The 23,722-nt window shown below is 31.7% G+C and overlaps 1 protein-coding gene across 1 annotated transcript; it reads right to left on the bottom strand.

Annotated features, from left to right (window-relative positions):
• Positions 1 to 21,820: 21,820 nt before the first annotated feature.
• On the bottom strand, positions 21,821 to 23,500 carry LOC134697926 (uncharacterized). The gene is made up of 4 exons (XM_063560212.1): positions 23,333 to 23,500; positions 22,739 to 23,050; positions 22,330 to 22,396; positions 21,821 to 21,965 (listed from the first exon to the last, which is right to left on the bottom strand). Exons 1-4 carry the CDS (start codon positions 23,451 to 23,453, stop codon positions 21,821 to 21,823), a joined length of 645 nt encoding a protein of 214 aa, XP_063416282.1. The 5' UTR covers positions 23,454 to 23,500.
• Positions 23,501 to 23,722: the final 222 nt, after the last annotated feature.

Below are 23,722 nucleotides of genomic sequence, written 5' to 3'. Positions count from 1 at the left end.
TAAACCAGTATGATGATTACATTTTTTTATAAGACTATTCTATCTCAAATAATCTGAATTATTAATGGTCAGTCATATTTAATAAAACAACCAACAAAGTATATACTAATGGGCTAACATTAAAAAAATCATCAGATTAGACATTGAAAAGAGTATGGTACAGACAGTTTTCATTCGAGCATTGAACGAGCATAATCTTCGTAACATTTCTGTCCACATCGGAAAACTATTTTTTCCAAATATACTTCTTTTGATTCTTAAAATTCTTCCGTTACCCATTTTTTTCAAATATGGTGGTCATTATCTGCCGATATAAGCAATATTATCTGGCAAAAATATTGCAAAATGATTCCCATTTGCATAAGGTGTATTTTTAGGCAACTGCTGTATAACATTTTCATTAGCAGGCTGTATCTGGACCTTCATCATATTAATTGTTGTTTAACAATGTTTAAAGTGATGAAAAAAAATCCCTTGGTCTATAAGCAATAAATCTATTCTATTTTTGACCTACACATATTCAAATTTCAGAAAACATTTAAATGTTATTGCAATTTTATAATATTTGAAAGTTTGTTTTTCATGGAATGCAACTTTCTGTTAATAAAACGCAATCAACATGTAAATGTGCACTATATTTGAAGTCATGATTTTATGATTTACAAGGTTTTGATCATTTTTAGGGGAAGAAATACCATAAAAGTACCAGAAAATGGCATTTTGTATAGTTTTGGTAACGGAAAGGTTTGACTTTTGACCTTGATTTCACTAACACTGCACCGTATGAAATATTGACGACCAGACAAAACGTAAAGTACATGTAATAAGCTTTCGAATGATAAATTATGTAGCCGTTTGTTATATGGGTGCATTAAAGTCGTTTAGTAGACGTCTTTTTGAAAATTGTCACTCGCGTATTACCGGCAATTAATCAAAACACAACAATTTCGTTCGAAGATTTTTTTGAGTAATTGATTAAAAAACGTAGTTCGTTGCTGCAATTGCAAGCAGAAGAAAACCATCTGACTGTGTTATTAACATCCAAATATACTTCATTGGATGATAATGCCACCACAGGAAGTTTAATTCAATTAAACCTTTGATATGTATGTGGCTTACACTAATATCAACTAAACCGTTATAAATCATGTAAATGAAAGAAACACAAACCTGGAGCTTTCAATTCCCTTTTGATGTCTAAAAAACAAAATATGTCATCTTATAATAACGCAAAAGTAAATTAAAGAATCAATATATTCATTGTTATGTGATACCCATAACATAAAAGAGGGGACAAAAGATACGAGAGGGAGAATCAAACTCATAGATGGAAAATAAACTGACAACGCTTTGGCTAAAAATAAATAAAAAAAAACCAGAAAAATAATAGTACATAAGACACAACATAGAAAACTAAAGACTCAGCATCACGATCCCAACCAAAAACTGTGGGTGAGCTCAGGTGCTCCGGAAGGGTCAGCAGATCCTGCTCCACATGTGGCATCCGTCATGTTGCTTATGTCATAACATATCCGATAAATAGTCTAATCGGTAGGTCACATTCATAAAAAGGGAAGGGAACTGTAGTAACGACATAAGGAACATATCCGATATCATCTGTGAAACGGGTATACTGTTACCTGCCAACCAACTAGTGATGGCGTCCGTAAAATTTACGAAGGGACAATTTTAACTTCACCATTTGAACTCTTGGCTTAAAAGCTTCCTTGTGAATAGCAATTCTCTATCAAGGAAATCATGATAGGAAATACACGCCCGGGTATTTCGTATCAATTAGGAATTTTACACTCCGTATGCAGGCGCTGCTGGAATGATGCTACATAGAAATGGAAAGTTCGCAATTGGGACGCTAAAATCATCTCTTTTGTTCAACCGACACTCATTGTCAATTTCTAGATGGAAGTCAAGACATATGAAATATAAGTTAGACTTAGCTGTAGTATCCTTTATCTCTAGTTCGATGGGATAGATTTGTTCAGCATAGTCACCAGTCACCAAATTTTGTATTATTTAGTGTGAGAACATCTCTTTATAGCGGAACGTAAAGTTAAAGGATATTGCTAACTTCTTATCTTAAGAAGTGCCTGTATAAAGTCAACTTCATTACTATACAGACACAAGTCGGCAAAAAGAGGGGCACAATTGGTTCCCATCGGATTTCCGACAGTCTGTTGAAAAGCATGTCCTCTAAATGTAACAAATATATTGACAATCAAGAAACCAAGCATCTTGATAATGTCAATTTAAGAGAATAAAGTTTTTGGAAAAACAATAAACATTTAATTGTTATGATGTTTACTACACTTATTTTCGACTTTTTGTCATATAACTAAAATCCAGTGTTAATAAAAATGTTATTAGCTTCATCCTTAAATCCTTGACACAATGCTAACCTGTCATTTTTCTACTATGTACATGTATATACATTTAATCTATTATAACACACAATTTTAAAGGTTTGTTATACCTATGATGTCTACATACTTGTGCAAATGACGTGTGACACAGGAAAAACAGGATCTACAAACCCTCCTAGAGAATCTAAGTTACATATTTGAGTTTTAATGTATCGGTGGTGTGTTTTTTTCTTTTTTTTAAATATTCCAAAAGATAACAGAATTCAAATCAACGATATGTTTTTACATTAAACAACGCACTTTTTTTTGTTTTTTTTTAATTTTGAAAACAATTATCATGATTGTTGCTGTTAGCCATTCCTCACGCCATATGTCAAAACCTTTTAATAGAGATCATAAGTATTTTAATTTAAAATTTCTGCAGGCTTATTTGATAATTTAGAGATAAAGGATACAACATATACAGTTTAAGTCTGCCTCAAATCTTTACTTACATCTAGAAATTTACAATGAGGGTCTGAACTGAACTTTTCAAAGTTATTTTTTTTGTTTATCTTACTTATATGACAGACACAGATATTTGCCTGAATTTATAATGATACTTAATATATAATTGATTCGAATGGACGGATTTCTAACAATAAATTAATGATAAGATTGACTGTCTAAACTTAAGTTGTTTTATGCATACCAGACTGACTCGTATTATTATATTTTTAAATACTTACACGCCTTTATTATTACAAATACCATAGTAAACAGGCCTGAAATGTATGTCAAATAAATTTGTATATTGATAATAAAATGGTATTTTTTGGTATATAATATCAAGCAATAGGTTCTGTGGTTTAATTACGGTTTCAATAAGAAAATTGATATGTTATGTTAAAAGGTAATATGTTAAAGACAAAGTTTTACTTTGCAGCTAAAAGGTAAAATCACAAAAATACTGAACTTAGAGGAAAATCAATTCGGAAAGTCCATAATCACATGGCAAAATCAAATAACAAAACGCATCAAAAACGAATGGACAAGAACTGTCAGCTAAATTTATGTTTAACTACAAATGAATGGTCAGTATTACTTGACTAAAAGTTTTGTCTAGACTAAGAAAAGGCTGAAATAATTTCTGGAAGAATGTTATTTTTATCTTCACAAGGTAGTAATGAGTATTGTCAACTGTATGTGTTGATATAAATATACACAAAACATTACGGATGCCAAATTGGTTCTAAAATTGTTCAGGTATATAATACAACAATCAACATTTATTGTTTATATGACAATCGATTTTTTTTTCTAGATTTTATTTTATAATATGATTTTAACGAAAGACACACAACAATCTACAACTTGAAGGTAACTTTACCTAAAATTAGGTCTTTCCACCTTTCGCTGTCTTATGATTCTCTCTTATTGCAGCTTATATATTTGAAATATGATATACTGTATACGCTTTTGGGGGAAAACACTGCTTAACCAAAAACTTTACGTTGAAAGAGTTATCTCCCAAACACTGTTTTTCTTGTTGCCACTACTCCTTCGCAACCGTAAAAGATAAACGTCAAATCTATTTTACCAAATTGTTCGTTATATCTTCAGGATAAGGTTGGTCATTTGAACCGAAGCTATCCAGAGACTACATGTGGGAGTTTTATCCCCTTATGTATTTGATATAAGTGATATGCATTTCTTATTGGTAAACCATAAGCGATAGAAGCATAGGGTCTTTTGATTTGAGGTCCTTGGTCCAAAATAATAAAAATGAGATCAATGTCAAAGGGGAAGGTCATATCCTGAATTCATGTTTAAGTATATAGAACCACATATTTTAGGAATCAGTGTCAAGGAAATGTTCAAACAATACTGGAAGAAACATTGTTTAAACCGGAAGTAAAAACATATTTCCCTTGTCTATATCTTTTTTTATAGAAACCATATGTTATTGTAATCAGCGTACAATAACCTGTCATTTGACGCTGAAATTTTTTTTTTCTAGGAACAGACATTTAATTTTAGGATTTCACTACAGCTACTAAACCACTCAACGTTCCCTCTTACACGGAACGAAAACGGAACGAACACGCGAATGGAATGGAATGAGAACGAACGAGTTAAATCATTCAGAATCGTGTTTCTCCATTCATTTCATTCATAGAAGTCAAATCGTGTTTTTCCGCTCACAGTCGTGTGTGAACGAAACGATCAGTATATTCCGTGTAAACAAACATGTTCCGTTCAGAAACGATACTATCTCACCTGATTGGTTGTTTGGCGATTATGCTAGTTTTCAAATTTCCAAATGAAACGAATAAATATACTAAAATTAATCGGTATTTTATACTAATCATTATATTTATTTATGAATAGTTTTATTCATTACATTATTTCGTTATTGCATTTAAAATAAAAGTAATAAATCTGAAATTAATGTATAAAAAGACAAGTAACATAAAAAAAAATATTTAAATTATAAAAGGCTAACAAGATCAATCTAAATATTAAAATACTTTCTCTTCTTTTGCCGTCTTGTTATACGAGTTCTTAAAAAAATGCATATTACTTGTAAAAAAGTGTACGCGAACATTCTTTATTTCATTATTCAAATCTATTATTAAAGTTGTCATTTTTTCTATTTATTTTTGCTAAGGCATCTTCATATTTGTTAGTGAAATATACATCGTAAAAGACGTGAACAAATTTAGAGAGTATCTCAGAAACATAATTTAGTGACAGTCGCTCTCCCTGGTTAGAATAAATAGAAATTATTATATTAAGCTTTCAAAACATGTGTGTGTCAATCTTTTTCGTTTTCAACGTCAAACGATTTGCATAGTTTTCTTTATTAAAGAAATGAATGACCGTATTCGTGTTTGTAATTAAACTAACGCCTATTACGGTTTTTCGAAAAAGACAATAAAAAATCTTCTTATTTCGTTTCACGTAGGGAAACCATGTCTTATGATGACTGTAGTGGAAACATCTCCCATTTTTTATATTAGCGTATGAACGGTATACATGTATTTAACCGTTTTCAAACCTAGTATAATATACTGCAAACGACATTCTTCAATTAAACCCTTAACCAAATTCTGTTAATATATCTGCATAAGCAGGCCAAGTCCAGTATTATCTACATATACAATGTATTTGTTTTTATTCAAGTGCAAACACCGGTAACGATTGGTTGTTGGTTTCTTAACGTCCAGTGGCACATATATCATGCATGCTCAATACGAATTACGCTCACTGATATACTTAAAAAGACTATTCAGCGAAGAAAATAATCATTCAATATAAAGTACTTTCTGTTTACCTATATGGCTCAAAACAATTAAACGGTTGATATTATTAGAAAATCTATCTAACGGAAATTAAAAACAGACGTTTATAAAAAAAAAACTGAAAATTAACCAGAAACAAGAGAAAGGAGTCATTCTAAAAGTGTTTGAAAAAGAAATAAAACTGTTTTGAATATCTAAAAAATACTATGAAAATATTGGAATTGTCCTGGACAGTAAAATTAATACCAAATATGAAAAAAAATATATACTCTTATAAGATATTTGTTTTTATGTAATATGCAAGTAAGTGACGATTGGCTTGGAAATTGAAATAATCATGTTTAAAATAAACTTTAGGAACTTTTAAATTAAAAACATCACTCTTTATGTGTGCCATTTTTGCGTTCTTCGCCGACCGCAAATACAAAGCTTTGATCGGAATCTCGCTAACTGATAACAGTTTCCAGAATAACTTCGTACATGTAACACCTTTTTTTCTCGTCCATATAATGTACATGTTGATTTTTAGCACCCGTCTATCACATCGTCACTCTTTGAAGTTTCCCACCTGGGGAGAGAAATAACAAGTCGCTATCTATCTCACAATTGGGAACTTTTAGGTGTTCGAACTAAAATCGGAATAATATTACAGTTTAATCACTTTTATCATCAATAATTTACCAATATTATGATTTAGTTTAAACTGTTATAAATCAGTAAATTGATAAGTTTTTTACACTTGTTTCATTTAGATTTAATCGTTGCAAAATTGTTATAGCAAACTTAAAAATTGCCAAAATGTCAATACATGTATATATAAAGGGGCCCTTTATAGGTTGTTATTTAGAATGCATACTAGTATGTTATTTTTCTTGTCGTAAGCTCTGACATTTTAATATATACCGTTAATTTAAAACATGTTTAGCCCCACCGTATTTTGTGCCTGTCTCAAGTCAGTAGCCTCTGGTCTTTCTTAGTCTTGTATGCTTTTTAATTTTAGCTCATTTATATATTTCGGAGTTGGGTATGACGTCCATTACCACTGAACTAGTACACATTTTTGGGAAGCAAACTGAAGCACGATGTCTTGAAGACCAATTGGTGGCCTTCGGCTGTTTTCAACTCGTAGTCGGGTTGTTGTCTCTTTGACATATTCCCCATTTCCATTCTCAATTTTACTTCATGTTAAGTTGGAAATATCCAGGATATTCAAATCATAATCATATACAAACACGTATCTATGATGAAAATAGAAATATTCATGGTCGGATCAAGCCATTTTAAAAAAGGGGGGTTCCAACACAGGATAAAGAAGAGTTCCAATCATATGACCCCATCCAAAGGCATTGATCGGTTCTAACCCCTGTAACCCCACTGAATAAGATTTGAAAGACTCCGTTATATTTACGACAGATATGTACTTATTCAAACTTTATTACTAAAACATATTACTTCGAGAGAAAAAAATAATTATAATAAAAACAAATTATCAATTCATGTTATTATGTCAAGCAACATAACGTATGATAGCTTTGTGGATCGTTTCTTAGCTTATTTTGTTACGTTTTTCCTAACGTACAGTGGCAAATATTTCACTTAAATTCCGGATGAAATAGTGGTAATAACAAAATCTTACAATACTAAAATATGTTCATCAAAATAGGGTAAGAATTTTGACAGCTACTGAACATTGGAGAAATATTATAAAGGGGCATACATTTTGAGAATACAACAGGCCACATATATACGATCATTCAAAGTGTTGTTGTAATGGTTCGTTAACTCGCATAATGCACAGTAATGGTACCTACTTGATATTACACAAGTCGTCGGTTTAAACGTCCGTTTTCAACAAAACTTGGATGTCTATACTGCCTGCTCATCCATACTTATATCTCTGTTCGTGGCATTTGGTTTTACTGCTAGATGGAAGTTCCGATGATGTTTTCATTTTAGACATATACATACATGTATGTACTATGAAGACGAAGAAATCTAAGCCATAATAATTTTTCAACAATAAAGCGGAAAGGGTGCTCTCAGAATTGTCAAATGGTAGTTTTCTTTTATCAAAGACCAATTAACAGATTTTGTTTAAATATTCGGGACAAATTGCATGACAAGTATCATCAACAATCTATTTGTCTTTTTCTAATGGTGAAACAGACTCGAAATAAAAGATATAGTCATATAAGCACTTGAGGTTTAAATCAAAAACACTTTATATGCATTTGGTTATCAAAATTATTGAAAAAGAACTTGGCTAAACTATTATTAAATGATTAGAATAGTTTAGTCGAAAGTAGAATGGACCATAGACCAAATATCGTGCGAGACAGGAATTAATTTATTGCGTGCTACGTATACAACTCCATTGAAGATAATTAACATTTCGTTTCATATTTCATAAAATATTTCTCTCGCATTTTATACAAAACATCAGTTTGATAGACAAAATAAACAGAAATATTCAAAACAGGTAGTTTATTGAATAACACCTTGCATACTAGAAAAAAAAGAAGAGAAAAACATTAAAGAAAAACTGCGAAAAGATACTGGAACAGAACTGAAATTAAATATATCGGTCTCTGATGTTTAGATTGTTCTTTTTTTAACTAAATATTTCTCTTTTCGCGAAAAATTAAGTTGGACTCACAGCAATGCAGTGCGGTAAGCAAAAGAAAGCAATATAAAGATTGATACTTTCTTTGAAACATTTAATTCATAAACACAACTGTTATGAAGTCTTTACAGCAACAGGATGACTTATTATCTGGTTTGAATCGTTTTGTGTCAGAACCTTTTTAGAGCTTACTATTCGGTATTGATTTTCTGTATGGTGACTTATGGTTGCCTTCAATTGTCATTAACTCTTGCGGATTGCCTTCATCTGTCATTAACTCTTGCGGATTGCCTTCATCTGTCATTAACTCTTGCGGATTGCCTTCATCTGTCATTAACTCTTGCGGATTGCCTTCATCTGTCATTAACTCTTGCGGATTGCCTTCATCTGTCATTAACTCTTGCGGATTGCCTTCATCTGTCATTAACTCTTGCGGATTGCCTTCATCTGTCATTAACACTTGCGGATTGCCTTCATCTGTCATTAACTCTTGCGGATTGCCTTCATCTGTCATTAACTCTTGCGGATTGCCTTCATCTGTCATTAACTCTTGCGGATTGCCTTCATCTGTCATTAACTCTTGCGGATTGCCTTCATCTGTCATTAACTCTTGCGGATTGCCTTCATCTGTCATTAACTCTTGCGGATTGCCTTCATCTGTCATTAACTCTTGCGGATTGCCTTCATCTGTCATTAACTCTTGCGGATTGCCTTCATCTGTCATTAACTCTTGCGGATTGCCTTCATCTGTCATTAACTCTTGCGGATTGCCTTCATCTGTCATTAACTCTTGCGGATTGCCTTCATCTGTCATTAACTTTTGTGGATAGTTGTCTCTTTTGCAATCTTACCAAATCTTTTTATTTTAGATTTATGTCATTATCTGTATAATTAAACTATTTAACTATTCCTTCGGAATATATACAATTAATGAATATTAATTATATATCATTTTGATGTATCCCTGTCACGTACTATAATATAGTTAATTACCCCGAGATTTCAGCTCAAACGTGCGTAGGATTTCGAGATGGTGACCTATAACAACTAACATCTATACAAACTGGATCCCTGTTGTTTTCACTTATCTCTACACTAACAGTACGAAGCTATAGATGGAATTGCGGACCAGTTTAATATCTATAAGTGGTTTGGTCTCTGTTGGCAGGGGCGGATCCACCCATTTTAAAAAGGGGGAGATCCAAACCCAGAGTAAACAGGGGTGGTCCAACTATATGCTCCCAATCAAATGCATTGATCGTCTAAAAAAGGGGTTCCCCCCCCCGGACACCCCCCCCCTCGGATCCGCCACTGGTTGGGTAGTTGTTTCGTGCAAAATATAGCTTTTTTTTCATTTTCTCGTCCTCAATACACTTAAAGTATTGACCAGTCGATAAAATGCAACTGTATAAATATATTTCTAAGGCAGCAACCATTTGATTTTCTGGGGGGGGGGGGGGGGGGCTATGGGTTTTTTTCTGTGCAAACTTTTTTTTTCGCCTTCGGCGAAGAACAATCTATTTTTTTTATCAACAAACCGAAAACAATTTTTTTTCTTTCAACTTTAGCATTACATATAGTGGCAGCTGAGGGTGAAACAAACAATATTTTTTTCTCAGGGTCCAAAACAAATTATTTTTTTCACAAAAACCTGGAAACAAACTTTTTTTTTCAAAAAAAACATAGCCCCCCCCCCCCCCCCCACGAAAATCAAATGGTTGCTGCCTAAGGTTTTACACGAATTTGCGACGAAGCATTCTGTTAAATATTCATTGAATATTCTTTTCTACGCTGTCATTGCGATTTTTGTTATCCTGGTTTAATCTTAATATTACTTATTTAATATATGATATATGATCATGAATAAACGAAAATTCAAAACTCTATATATACACTGTGCACTTTACACTAAATATGACTTTTTGTCCTTACTGACACAAAAGTGCAATATTTGAGATGATTTGTTGTAAAATTTCACATTGCTGTTAGTCATGAGTACAATAGATTAGAAAAGGAAAAATCATTTTTTTTATATTAGTTCCTTGTTTCAAACAGTTTTGATTCATTATTTGTAGTTACTTTTTTTATTAAAAATTAAAAGACAAAGCTGAAATATCTACACTACATTATTCTTGGTTTTCTAAAAATCTTTCATCGGCAACGTTTAGGGCTGAGTACCAGTTACTGGTTTATGGGAATTTGTAAAAGATCCTTTTTTTTTAGAAACATCATCATAAGCTATGATTTACCCCACTCCCCCCATTGATGATGATTGAAGTTTTTAACGAACTTGACTGGCTATACAGCCCTTTCATACATGTATCTACAGGTATGCTATGCGTATTTAAATTAATTTTAAGCGTCAAATTACGGTAAGAGTAAAGGTTTCAGTAACTAAAAAAGCAACTGACAGTGTATAAATCGACAACTAGTTCTGGTTTATGCTTTTGTTTACACAACACATATCATGCATATATAAACAGAGAAGATGTGGTATGATTGCCAATGAGATGATTCAGAGCTCCACAGGGACTCTGTGAGATTTTTGAAGGTGAAATAAATTCACAAAAATCATGTCTTATTTGAAATATATAGGTGGTAGAAATATAGGACCAAAGTTTGTATTTATATGTTTGACCTTTGACACCAATCATCTGCATGGTATTCATGAATATATACATTTTGTCTGCCATCTTTTCAATTTACCATTATAAATACTTAAAGACTTAGTAAAATAGATACCATAGCACACGTCATACACAGAATGAGCAGAAAGATTTGAAAAACTAACTATTTTTAATAGAGTATGAGCAATGTCCATACAAATCTTATATTAGTTCGTACAGCGAAATATGCATGGGAAATTGAACTAGTGAGCACAGAACATTGAAAAAATTAATGTTTTTTTTTCTTTTGTTTTTTTTCAATCTATCTTTCCATATGAATCCTCTGCATAGACCATGATGACTTCGAGATTGCAGGTGGTAATAATAGATTAAAGAACAAAAATCATAACTTGAAGCTAAGCTGTGTGTCTTTCTTTTCGACGCCTTTGAGTTAAAATTGCAGTAAACATAATCAAATTATGATGCGTGTCTGAATATGTTTTTTTGATTTTTATTTCAAATTAATTTTGTTGTAACGTTAGTTTAAACATGTTTATTTATAGTGGATTGGGAAACAAGTTTTGCAACTTATATTAATCCCTTTCCACTTTGCAGGTGCGAGTGCTGCCTTGTAGCGGCATTGGCCTACTCTTTTTCGAAATCTACAAGGGTGTCTTTAACGTGCAAGAGATATGGCTCTCTCTTCACACGGGTCAACCATTTATCGTCCCCGTCCGACGGACTATCATCGTTTCCTGAAGACCATACTCGCAAATGGTATCAAGGGAGAGCCGAAAATTGAGTTCCTAAAATTTTCATCCCAAACGGGAATCGAACCAGGAACCTTTGTGTTAGTAGTCCGATGCACTAACCACTACACCACGGCTCTTTTGTTGTAACGTTGCTGTCATGTTCCGTTATACAAATCCTTTCACTCTTGAGTCAAGATGAAAAAATATTGCATTTTGTTTTATGTACAGTGGCAAATACTTCAAATACATTCAAGATGAGAACAAAATATCAATAGATTGAGAAGGTATTTTAGGGATCGTTTTGGGAAAAGTAGAGATATTTCAACAGCCACCAGCTATAAGAAATGGGGACAGTGCATGTGTATAAGGAATAGAAAGAGATTTTCTCCCTTGCATCAGCTAACATATCACATATGGACCGACAAAATAGTTGTTGCAAAAGTTCTTAACGTGCAGTAAGCGTGAAACTCTTTCTTCCCCAAGACCCTTGACTCGTCCCTATTGTGACCGGACATGGCTACGTATCCATGCATCCTGCACAGCCACTTATACATTCATTTCAAAATATAGACTAAAAAATATGAGCAATCTCATTATATATATATTATGTTATGAATTACAATTTAATTTGGTCATGTTAAGATATTATCATGTTGGTATTTTTTTCTGAAAACGGTAGAACTTAATTTCCCGGAATGCCTTCCAGACTATTTCCAAAGAGTCTTCATCATTAACAAAATAAAAAGTGTGATAGCTTCTAAGGTATACGATCCCGCTAACTTGTTTAACCCCGCCAATTATGTATGTATGTGCCTGTCCCGAGACAGGAGCCTGTAAATTCAGTCGTTGTCGTTTGTTTATGTGTTACATATTTGTTTTTCGTTAAAAAAAAAATTACATAAATATGGCCGTTAGTTTTCTCGTTTGAATTGCTTTACATTGTCTTATCGGGGCCTTTTATAGCTTACTGTGCGATATGGGTTTTTCTCATTGTTGAAGGCCGTACGATGACCTGTAGTTGTTAATGTCTGTGTCGATTTGATCCTTTGTAGATAGTTGTCTCATCGGCAATCATACCACATCTTCTTTTTATAGTGAAGGTCTAACTAAAACATTATTACATTTCTTAAAAAGATATTTCACATGCTAATGGTTCATAGCAGCTACTCGGTTAAAATGTTACAGGTATGCACATGTACCACAACAATAAAGCAGAATAGCATACTTTACCAAAACTAATAAAATGAAAACAGGAAATTGCCGAAGAGACAACATCCGCCCAAATAACAGAAAAAAAGACGTATAATGTTCACTAGTACTTGTTCTTTGATCTGGACTTCACACTGTACTCCGAAAGCAAAGCTTCTTTTTGTTTTTCAGATACATATCAGTTAAGGTTACTATAAAGATATGTCTTGCAATGTAAAAAATTGAATATCTTTTATAATACTTTGCCGCGGATATTGTTTTTAAACCAATACCAACAATGTAATATATATTCGTAATTTTGTTTTGTGAAATATTCAATTTTGAGCATTAATTTAGACTCTAAAATACTTCGGATTTGTCAATTACAATTTAAATAAACTCGCTGAATTAAAGTTTTTTTTTTCAATTGATATAGCTCAATGCATGAACATTTTGTATTTGAATAAATTTGTCTGGTGGTGGATAAAAACGCCAACTATCACATAAGGGAGTCTTACCATCATCTGTAGACTGATTTGTTTTACATGAATCGATGTGTGGAATTGATTTTACTTGGTTCAAAATTCAGTGGCAAGTATTTCATATATGCGCAGGTACTGAGATAGAAATTTTGTAATTCACTTATGGTCTTAAAAAATAAAAGATTGCGGGATGAATGACAGGTAGACTTCAAACGCATTAGTGTGAACTTGCAGTCAGTAACTGCAAGTACTCTCAGATCTTTACCTACTAGTGTTTTTGTTTGTTTGTTTGTTGTTGGGATGTACCCGATCACGACCACTCTTTGTTTTATGTTATGGTAGTTTCCAGTTTTAGACATGTTCATTTTTTGTTTTGGATAAATGTGTTTTTAACCAATCTAACATGCCATGGTTTTCTTATTTTTATTTATTTCATTAATATAAATTTTCACACAATTTAGTATTCCGTGTGTTTCTAAAAGAAAAACTTTCATACAATCGAATGAACTAAGTATAAGCTTCGGGAAGATAAGGAAATATAACATACTGCTCGTAATTCTGAAAAAAATAGAAAATTTACGGTAGTTAATGGTTGAATAGAAGCGTTATACCTACCAAAATATTTTAATGAGCTAAAAGACTTTCATTTTTGTCATCTCTGGTGTATTTTCTGATGGCTAGGTTTAAAGCGATTATACAGACGAAATATGCTTAGTGCTGCTAAAAAACGACCGTCTTTCCCGAACGTTGCGATCAACACGCTTTCGTAATCGTAAATAAACTTTTAAAAAAGAAAGAGTTCGTGCACATATATTACAGTTTGAAACGAAATGCAATATTTGCTTTAGAGATATCTTCTTTTATCTTACTTTTTTGCCTCTTAAAACATTGATTCGACAGTTTTTAGAAAGTTCATTTTTCCATATTTAGTACCGTGGCAGATTTTGACTTCGCAATCCCACAGAGTCCCTACGACACAAGACACCAAATGACACAGAAATTAACAACTATATATATATATAATATATAACGGCCTTCAACAGTGAGCAAAACCCATTACACATTGTAAGCTCCCTGTGATTGTTTTTCATGTGACTTCTATTCTTGTGGTTTTTTTTCCTGCGACTTCATTTCCTAGGGACTTTGTGTGACTTTTTTCCGTGACTTTTTATTCGTTTACCGTTCTCTTAACAGGTATCACGTTATAACTACACTGTGATTTGGCCACGAGCATCACTGAAGAGACATGTATTGTCGAAATGCGCATCTGGTGCAAGAAAATTGGTACCGTTTATTTATTACTACAATGTACCACTGGGTCGATGCCTCTGCTGGTGGACTATTAGTCCCCGAGGGTATCACCAGCCCAGTAGCCAGTACTTCGGTACTGGCATGAAAATACGGATTTTTGTGTTATTAAAATTTGCTGTTACAAATATTAGAAATTATTACAAATTAAGGAATGTATCTCCCTCGTGCAAAGCTCTGATTCCTTTCACGGATTTGGCTATACTTTTTGGACCTTTTGGATTATTGCTCCTCATCTTTTATATAAGCTTTGGGTTTTTAATATTTTGGCCACGAGCATCACTGAAGAGACATGTATTGTCGAAATGCGCATCTGGTGCAAGAAAATTGGTACCGTTTATTTATTAGCTGAAAGCTAAAACATTTTGAATAAAAGAAATTAAAATACTGAATCATATTACTGAACAACATTTTGAACACCAAAAAAAATCAAAATCCGTATATATTCATATATCTTTATCAGTCTCATTTGCTAAAAAAAACTAAAATAAAAAATCCGTTTGATAAAAGAAATTTAAGATGATTGGCGGTAGAATAATTATCTGTTGAACAACTAAGTGTGAAATGTCTGGCAATTTCTCTAAAGATGTCCTGCAGAGTTCGCCCGCTGGTTATTTAGATTGATTCAAAAATGCATTCTAACCTCGAAAGCGTTATCACCACTTTAATTATTACACAACTGTTGCAATAAAATGTTGTTATAAGCATGTTAAGCAATTTTAGCCTTATAGAAATATTTTATTTTTAATAGTCCACTAAACTCGAACACAATGCTGCATATACTTGTTTCATAATATGCATGATATTTATGATATGTAAATAAAAAAAAACACTTTCCTATAACAGTAAGATAACAGTAACTGCATTAAAAAAAATAATCTTCTTTGTTTAATTTAACGAAACACAGACTTACCGAAATATTGTCTCTATTTTTAAGCAATCATACATGTAGATACATTTTATGAAGCATTGACTTCATTAAAATAAAAATAAAAATAAACAAACTAACACACTGCAATTTTGTACATTCGTTTTTTTGTAAATTAGTTAGACAACCAATAGCTGAAACTCGGCGTATCCAATGAGCCATGTTTATAATACACTTTAAGAAAGATATATTTTAAAACATCCTTTTTACCAAAATAAATAAGGAACCAGTGCATACATTTAATCTCAAATTGGTAGTAAAATATATAATACTTGAAATTCCCTCGAGATATTTCCATGTCTCAACAAGTTTTAATGGCTATACTGTGAACCAAAAAGTTTTACCAAATTTCACATCATTTTATTATAATAAACGGTCTATTCAGACCTGAGCCAGTGACCATCATTATCACTGTTGAAATTTCGTTGTCCAATCTTTAATTACAATCCCATCCTCATTTAAGACACGTTCTTAGATTTTTTTCTTTCACGTTCTTTATACTTTTGTGTTTTCGTGACATACACATTTGAGGATAGTGATAAACATTTTCAATAATAAATCGTATGGGAAGAGCTAGATAAGTTCATGAGAGAGAGACAAAAAAACACAGTAAAGAGAAATCGATTTTTTTTTGGTTCAAACTACGGAAATCTTTATCAGAAAAGTATACTGTAGTCTAAATTATGTATTGAACAATGGACATACATAATAAAAGATACATTTGAGATAAGTTTTGTATAATTAGAAAAATAACTCACATAATTTTGTAATTAGAATATAAAATACAAGTTTGTTTTTTTTGCTAAACATATCTTCCGCAATTAACGAAAACCTCAGAAAAATGTATAAGAACTAAAGTATACAGAAGCAAGTATTTAAGTTTATATGTGTTTTAAAATAATTTTCGTAATATGTTTGCGTTATAATGTCAGGAGTTACCAGTGTGATTAATTGGCGACTGCTACATTGTGATCGTGTTATTTTTTTTGTGTATTCAGTTACGAATCATGGGTTTGATCATAATTAATAATAAAAACATGACTGGTTTGACTTTTTTGGACTGTTATCCTATGAACCTTTAGAAGTAAAAGTCATATTTATAACCCATCGACCTTTTTTTCGCGTTAATTTACATATATATTTGCCACTGGACATCAAATATAAATTAATCATCATCCTTAACGGTGTTATCTGAACACCCAGTGACAAATATTACATTGCTACATTGTACCTATTGACATGAATATGTACAACAATCCCATAAAGATATACTGTGTAATGTTCCATGCAGAGACAGCAATCCAACAATTAACGTTAAAATAGAAATCTATACGACAAATGACCTATAAATATAGACAAGTGTCCACAGTTTATTATACATCCTTGACAATTTATTTTAAATTCAGCAGAAGCTACATACAGCATACATTGTTCATGATATCGGAATGGACACCAATTCTTTGGCATGCAAACATTTATTTTGTATAGTATTTAACTATAAAAGTTATAAGTATTATATTTTACAAAAGCTAGCGCTTCAAAGAGATTGTATTGCAGTCCTTTTGTAGTCTTTAACTGATTCTAATTTAAATTTTTTATACAAATATATTTATCGCTTTTATTGTTTAACTAAAAAATCATATTGTTACAGAAATGCTTCATTTGAAATGAATAAACTATCATGGTCGTTGACGTTTTCACAATGGTGGTCGTCGGTTTTGTTGATGAAGAAAATACATGTAATGATGTGATTATAAAATACGAAATGTGACTGTGAAACGAACCAAATTATATTTCGCTTTAGAATGATATTTATCGTTCACACACGCTGTTGACGTTCTAAAACGAAATGATTAGCTTCACGCGTTTACCGAACAACACGCTTGATATCATTCTATGTCGTGTATAAACGGAATGGAATACGGAATGAACTCAAACGAAATGAACGAAATGAATGAAATGAATGACACGGCAACGGAATGAACGAAACACGCAAACGGAACGAATGAAAAACGGAGCGAAAACGGAAAAACGGGAAACTTGAGTGGTTCAGTAGCTGTAAGATTAACGCACCTAGCAAACGATTTTAACAGCATCGAAATTTCTGCACAACGTTGTGAAAATAAGATGAACTACATCTATACCCTGGTGGCTGCAAAGTTTTGGGTCGATTGGACATGTATTTTTAGTACAGTTGTGGACACAAGAATTTTGTCAATTCTTTTCGAGAAGAATTTTTATAACAATATTTAAAACCAATTCTTCAGAGCACAATTGAAGGTATTTCCACCAGTAAGGATCTATTTTGATATGAAAATATTTAAAACAATTGAAATAATATAGAAAGTTAACTAACACAATGATACGGGCCCTTGTATGAAAATGCGAACTAGGATCCTCCCCTCTTTTTATTTAGGGTAAAACAAATAGGTGGAGGCTATCAAACCTGCTTCTTTCTATCACTGTGGTTTTTTTTTCTTCTTTCTCTCTCCTTGTAATGTGAACAATTGACTGCTTGACGTTTAATATTCATTGAACAAACAAACAAGCAAAAAATCAAACAAACAAACAAACAAACAAATCATGTTTTTAAGAGGAGAAAGACAGTCAACGATTGCTTTTTCTACAGCAATTGATTTATATTTGACATTTAAAATTGTACTTTTAACAACTGGATTTCTTTGTAATGGATGTCGGTATGCGATTATTACAGGTCACATGCTCGACGTTGTTAATTCGTGTATGCTATAATAATGTTTCAACAGGTAATGAAATTCAGTACAATGAGATAATCCTGTTACCTTTGATAACATTTTTAATAAGTCCCTTATTAAGGTAAAAGATTTACTATAAGGTTTTTTTCAGCTGCAAATGTTTTCCTGTATTTGAAGATACTGATGTATCCATATGATCAGTTACCGTTTTGTATATGATATCAATTTGCTGGAAGTGTAATGCAAACTTGTGTAATGATAGTTTAAGTTACATGGTGTGTTGGTGATAATATACGATATATATGAAAATCTAATTTTCGATGTTCTATTTTTCACCAGCAAATATTTTTTTATTCAGACACCTTTTTGGAAAATTTAAATTTCAGTATTTACTAGAGCATATTATGTACCAACTATTCAACACGAAATTTCAATCTTATACTTTACTTTCTGTATACCTACATACCTTCAATGCAATTTCCCCTAGGAACTCCTGTTGCAGCAAAAAATGTACTACTTTCACTATTAAATTTAAAAAAAAAATATATATCCTAGAATGGAAAGTTTATAGGCACTACTACATTTTTCAAAGGTCAAAATATAGGGCTCTGCGGCATATTTTCAACGTTTATATGGCCCGAACTTTTAGAGTTTAAACTTACACCAAAATTCTATGCTACCCCCACCTTAACTTTAAAGGTTCCACATATTTCAATATGACTGGTATGCATATGGATATTTACAGTTAACATTCCCAACTATGTTTCTAGGAGATGAAACATAGATATTATGACTGGAAATCAGTACGTTAACAAAGTTAAGTATCTATAAATTTTGTATGTCTCCCCAAACGAGGCGTGATTTGAGAAACAGCTGTATTTACAAAGTGCAACCTATATACCCGGAAACGGTATTAACATTTTATGGTTACTAATCCCATATGTATAAGAACACCTTATATGAAATAAATAAAGTCATCACGTGCAGTCCTTCAACCAAACAGTTCTTCATTAATCTATAGGAGGTAGGGTAATTTATTATATTCGTACATTTCCGAACAATCCATTTCACTGTATTCCTATAATCGTTTTGGTTATTTAATTATAATTTGTATTTTAATTGTACATTCACTCTTCTCTCATTGGAATATATGCTGTATTATTCATCAATTTTTCGATCACAATTTAACGAATGTTGGAATAATGTAAAAGATATTTCACTTAGAATTATTACTTTTTTCTGTGTATCGTTAAATACAAAAGTACTTTTTATGTAATGACCATGGTTTTCTTGTTCGGGATAAACTTATACGGTATGTAGTATGTTCTTGAAGAATTCAGAAAGCATTTTCTAATATGACCATTCCGAAATCCAGTTTCTGTTTTCTGTGATGATATTGTATATAAACCAGTCACTTTTGTTATATAATTCTTTTTTTTCTACTCAATTATCTCTAATTGTATGATTCCCCCGTCAGTCATATTGAAATATGTGGTATTTTTACAGTTAATGTGGGAGGAATATAGAATTTCAGTGTTAGTTTAAACTCTTAGAAGTTGGGGCCAGTTAAACGTTGAAAACATGCCCTAAATGTACAGTCATATATATTGACCAATGAAAAAATATAGAAGTGCCTATGATCTTTCCATTCTAGAATATATTTTTTTTCAATATTTGATAATAAAAGTGGTACAATTTAACCGTGACAGCAGCTTCTATGGGAAATCGCATTGTTGGTATGTACAGAAATGCAAACTTCACAATAAGTGAAGAAAGATAATTAAAAGATTGCAAATTTCGTGTTGAATACAGAAGTGCTGAAATTTTCCTTTTTGTAAGATTATTATAAAACGACATTTATTGTCTGTTCTTCTTGTCACTACGGATGAACAAAAGTACACATTTTAAAAGCTTTGTTAATCTATGATTTTAATTATTTATGTTGTAAGCAGAACAAAGTTGCGACATGTTTTTATTTATAATCTTGTTCAGGGTGTGATAATTTAGTACGTTTTTCATCACGATTGATTATTAGACATAAAAGTGAGGGAATTTAAGTTTAGTATACCAAACATTAAAAAGCGAATGTTGAATGTTAAAACGAATATTGATTGTTGAATATTAAAATCGAATGTTGAAAAATATTGTTAAATTTGAATGTTGAATGTTGAACAACTAAAGTTTTAAACCGTTGATTTGCATTTCCCTTCTTCTATTCGGAAAACATAAAGTTTTTTGTAAAGCCACTTAAATTCAAGTACAAAACAGTCAAATTTAAAATATGACATTTCATAAATACAAATGTCACTTGTTACGGTTATGATAGTTTTCAGACATCATTCATTTCAATTTCTGAGAAAAGGAACTTTAACTAAATAAACACTCGTGATTCCGTCGCTTATGCAACATATCATACATACCTAGAACTATGATAACACCCAACATTGAAGAGTGTGCTATACGTGCGCTTGATTGTTGAACTGTCCCAGAGAAATCTACAACACGAAATAAGAGAAAAATATTTTTTTATGTGTATCTGTAATCTCACTTATAAAAAGTAAAATGACAGAAAAAAACTGAACTTCGAGGAAAATTCAAAAGGAAAGTCCCTTATTAAATGGAAAAAGCAAACGCTCAAACACATCAAAGAAATGAATGATCACAACTGTCAAATTTCTAACTTGGTACAGACATTTTTTTATGTAGAAAATCTCACCAGCATGACATTTTTTTTTAAACTTTATACATATGATGACAAATTAATGGTATGTCATCCAAAGATATTAAGTGAGTAAATTTAGATAATATCTTACGAATGAAATTAGACTGTTCAGATGCAAGAAATTGACTTTTGTCATTGTTACATAGCTTGTTCAAGTGTTAATTTAAACATTTACTTTTGAGTATCCCATAGATATTTCATTGCCATTCGTATAAATTCATGATATATCTAACCCGTTGGTCATTTATTGTATTATAATTTCTTAACAGTCAATAGAATTCAAAACACGTGCTTATTTAATCAAGTTCGTAAGTCTAAAACCTTGTTATAAAAACCAATCAACGATACCAGGCTTTATCTACTTTGTCTACTTGACAATACTTACATGTATTTGGAGTTATAAGAATTGAATACCATGGCAATCTAACAGGAAATACGGTTAACATACACACAAACACGATTCTGTCATAACTATGGGACCTTGTTCGTAATTGTCTATTGTCAAATAATGTGGCAACGCTATTTGTAGAGTTTGCTTTTGTGGTAAATTTTCAATACATTGTTCTTTCGGCTTATTTTTGGAAACTTGACTTGTATACTTTGAGACGATTTTAACCAGTGTTTATACTTTATATTAGCGTACACATCGTGATAATGTAGCATAAGGATAAAAATAGTGTTTTGATAATTAATCATTAATGTTTTAAACTGATTTATTTGTTACAGCAACTGCTTATCGTTAATATATAAACCAATGTATCCACTACTAGCAAGAAGAAAGCATTTAATACCAATACTAAAAACCAGAAATTGTATTTCGGTACATTTTAATCAATCAATACACCATTCCTTGTTGTATAACCTTAATCTTGTCATAATAGGCGTAATTATCAGACTTCATTTTTAAAACAATCTTTTTACCTTGTTTTATCAAAGGACATATTGTTGTTCTTCGTTGTAACGTGTTTTTGTCTGTGAACCTGTTCATTAGGTAACAAAAAAAAATAGTATTTTGTTTTTAGAAAAACAATTTCTTAATTTCATACATACTTATTGAAATTATGTTATTAATGAACTTTTTAGTTGTATTTATTATAGAGAGATGTTAAAAATGATCATAATGATAGACTGGTATATTACCTTTCAAGGCAACCCTATATCTAAGTAATCGAAACAATAAATATAAAATACTACAGCGAATCAAAATAATTCGAATCGTTTTTAAGGACAGCAACTCTAAAACAAAGCCGGTTAATAATTTCAAAATGTTTTATCCATCCTTTAGGATTTAGTAAAATCAAATACGGGATATTAAAACATTTGCTTTTCATTGAAATGTCTTACTTTGGTGCTTTATATTCGGGACAAACAAACTGACCAGTCCATGCATGAATGCCTACACAATCATAATCTGAAAAGATAATCTTCAAATACTATCATGTCAAATAAGCAAATAGGACGAACATTTTATATAATAATCAACAGAACAAAGTTTATCAAAATAAACTGCATGTCAACAGATTGCCCTGTGATTAATAAGATATTTTAAAAGGAGTGTTCCTTCAAATCAGTGGTATATGGAAATCTAGTTCCATATCAGAACTGTAACTGATATATTTCATGCATGAGCGAACAGTTTATTACCGTTTTCAGAGGATAAACATTTCCGTTGTGCTTTGTTTCTTTGACCAAAATCGATTTTTAAAACGCATATGTATTTTTTTTTTTAAATTTCATTTTTGATTGAAAGTACCTGGTGTCAAAACTTGATCATAGTAACATTTTTTTCTGTTGCACGAACAATCTTCCTCTGTAGGGTCACAGAAACATTTATTTCTTGTACTACTGACAAATGTATAGTAATTTGTATAGTCACATCGACATTTTGTATCCCTTGATATTGTTCCATTGTCGTAAGGTACTTGGCCTTCTTCATTACATGTCGACTTAAGATATTGACAATCACTGCTACCATTTGTCCACCATTTATGTGGTTGGTATTTGTCGCTCTTACATGGTCTTCCAGCAAAATACTGTAAATTTCCACTTATAATAAAAATATTCCCTGAAAATATGTATATACATATACAGCATTAATGTCATAAACTATTTCTAATATATAGCGGAGTTTGGCATACAATTTACAATGGTAATTAAGGTACATAACAAACACCCAAGTGTTACGAATTTTCTCTGCCTCATAAAAGTATTTACTCAGATTATTTAATTCCTTGATATTTCTTCCAGATAATAACTGAATTAAAAATAGTCAAATCTATTTGTCTGAGGAAGTTTAAATTTCTAGAATTAAATCATCAAATATAATTGTAAATCAGTTTGTACATACCAGGTCTGTGAAATTCAGGTGCATCTTTGCAAAGTTCTCTGAATTTGCCTTCATTTGTATCATACAAACACATGTATTTATCTAGTGCACCACAAAGGTTATTAGCCCTTAAATTCCACATCCGTTTGCCTGGACATTCATTCAAGAATAACGCTCCTGCTATGTCTGCATGCACGACCGTGACAAGCACTATTGACTGGAAAATGTTAAAATTAGTTTTAGATGAACTTTAAAAGTTAAAAATCATATCAAGTTGACCTTCTTTTTCCATTTTGGGATATAGTTGAAATGATGAACTCAAAGCAATTAGAATGTGTTTACGATAAGCATGTTGACGTCGAGAGAATTAAACTGTATAAACCTAATAATGTGTAGAAATAACGATCAGCC

This window comes from Mytilus trossulus, chromosome 14 (genome assembly GCF_036588685.1).
Source record: "Mytilus trossulus isolate FHL-02 chromosome 14, PNRI_Mtr1.1.1.hap1, whole genome shotgun sequence".
In the NCBI taxonomy this organism is placed as follows: Eukaryota; Metazoa; Mollusca; class Bivalvia; order Mytilida; family Mytilidae; genus Mytilus; species Mytilus trossulus.
The sequence above is the reverse complement of the archived record's forward strand: the minus strand, read 5'-3'. Positions and strand labels throughout refer to the sequence as shown.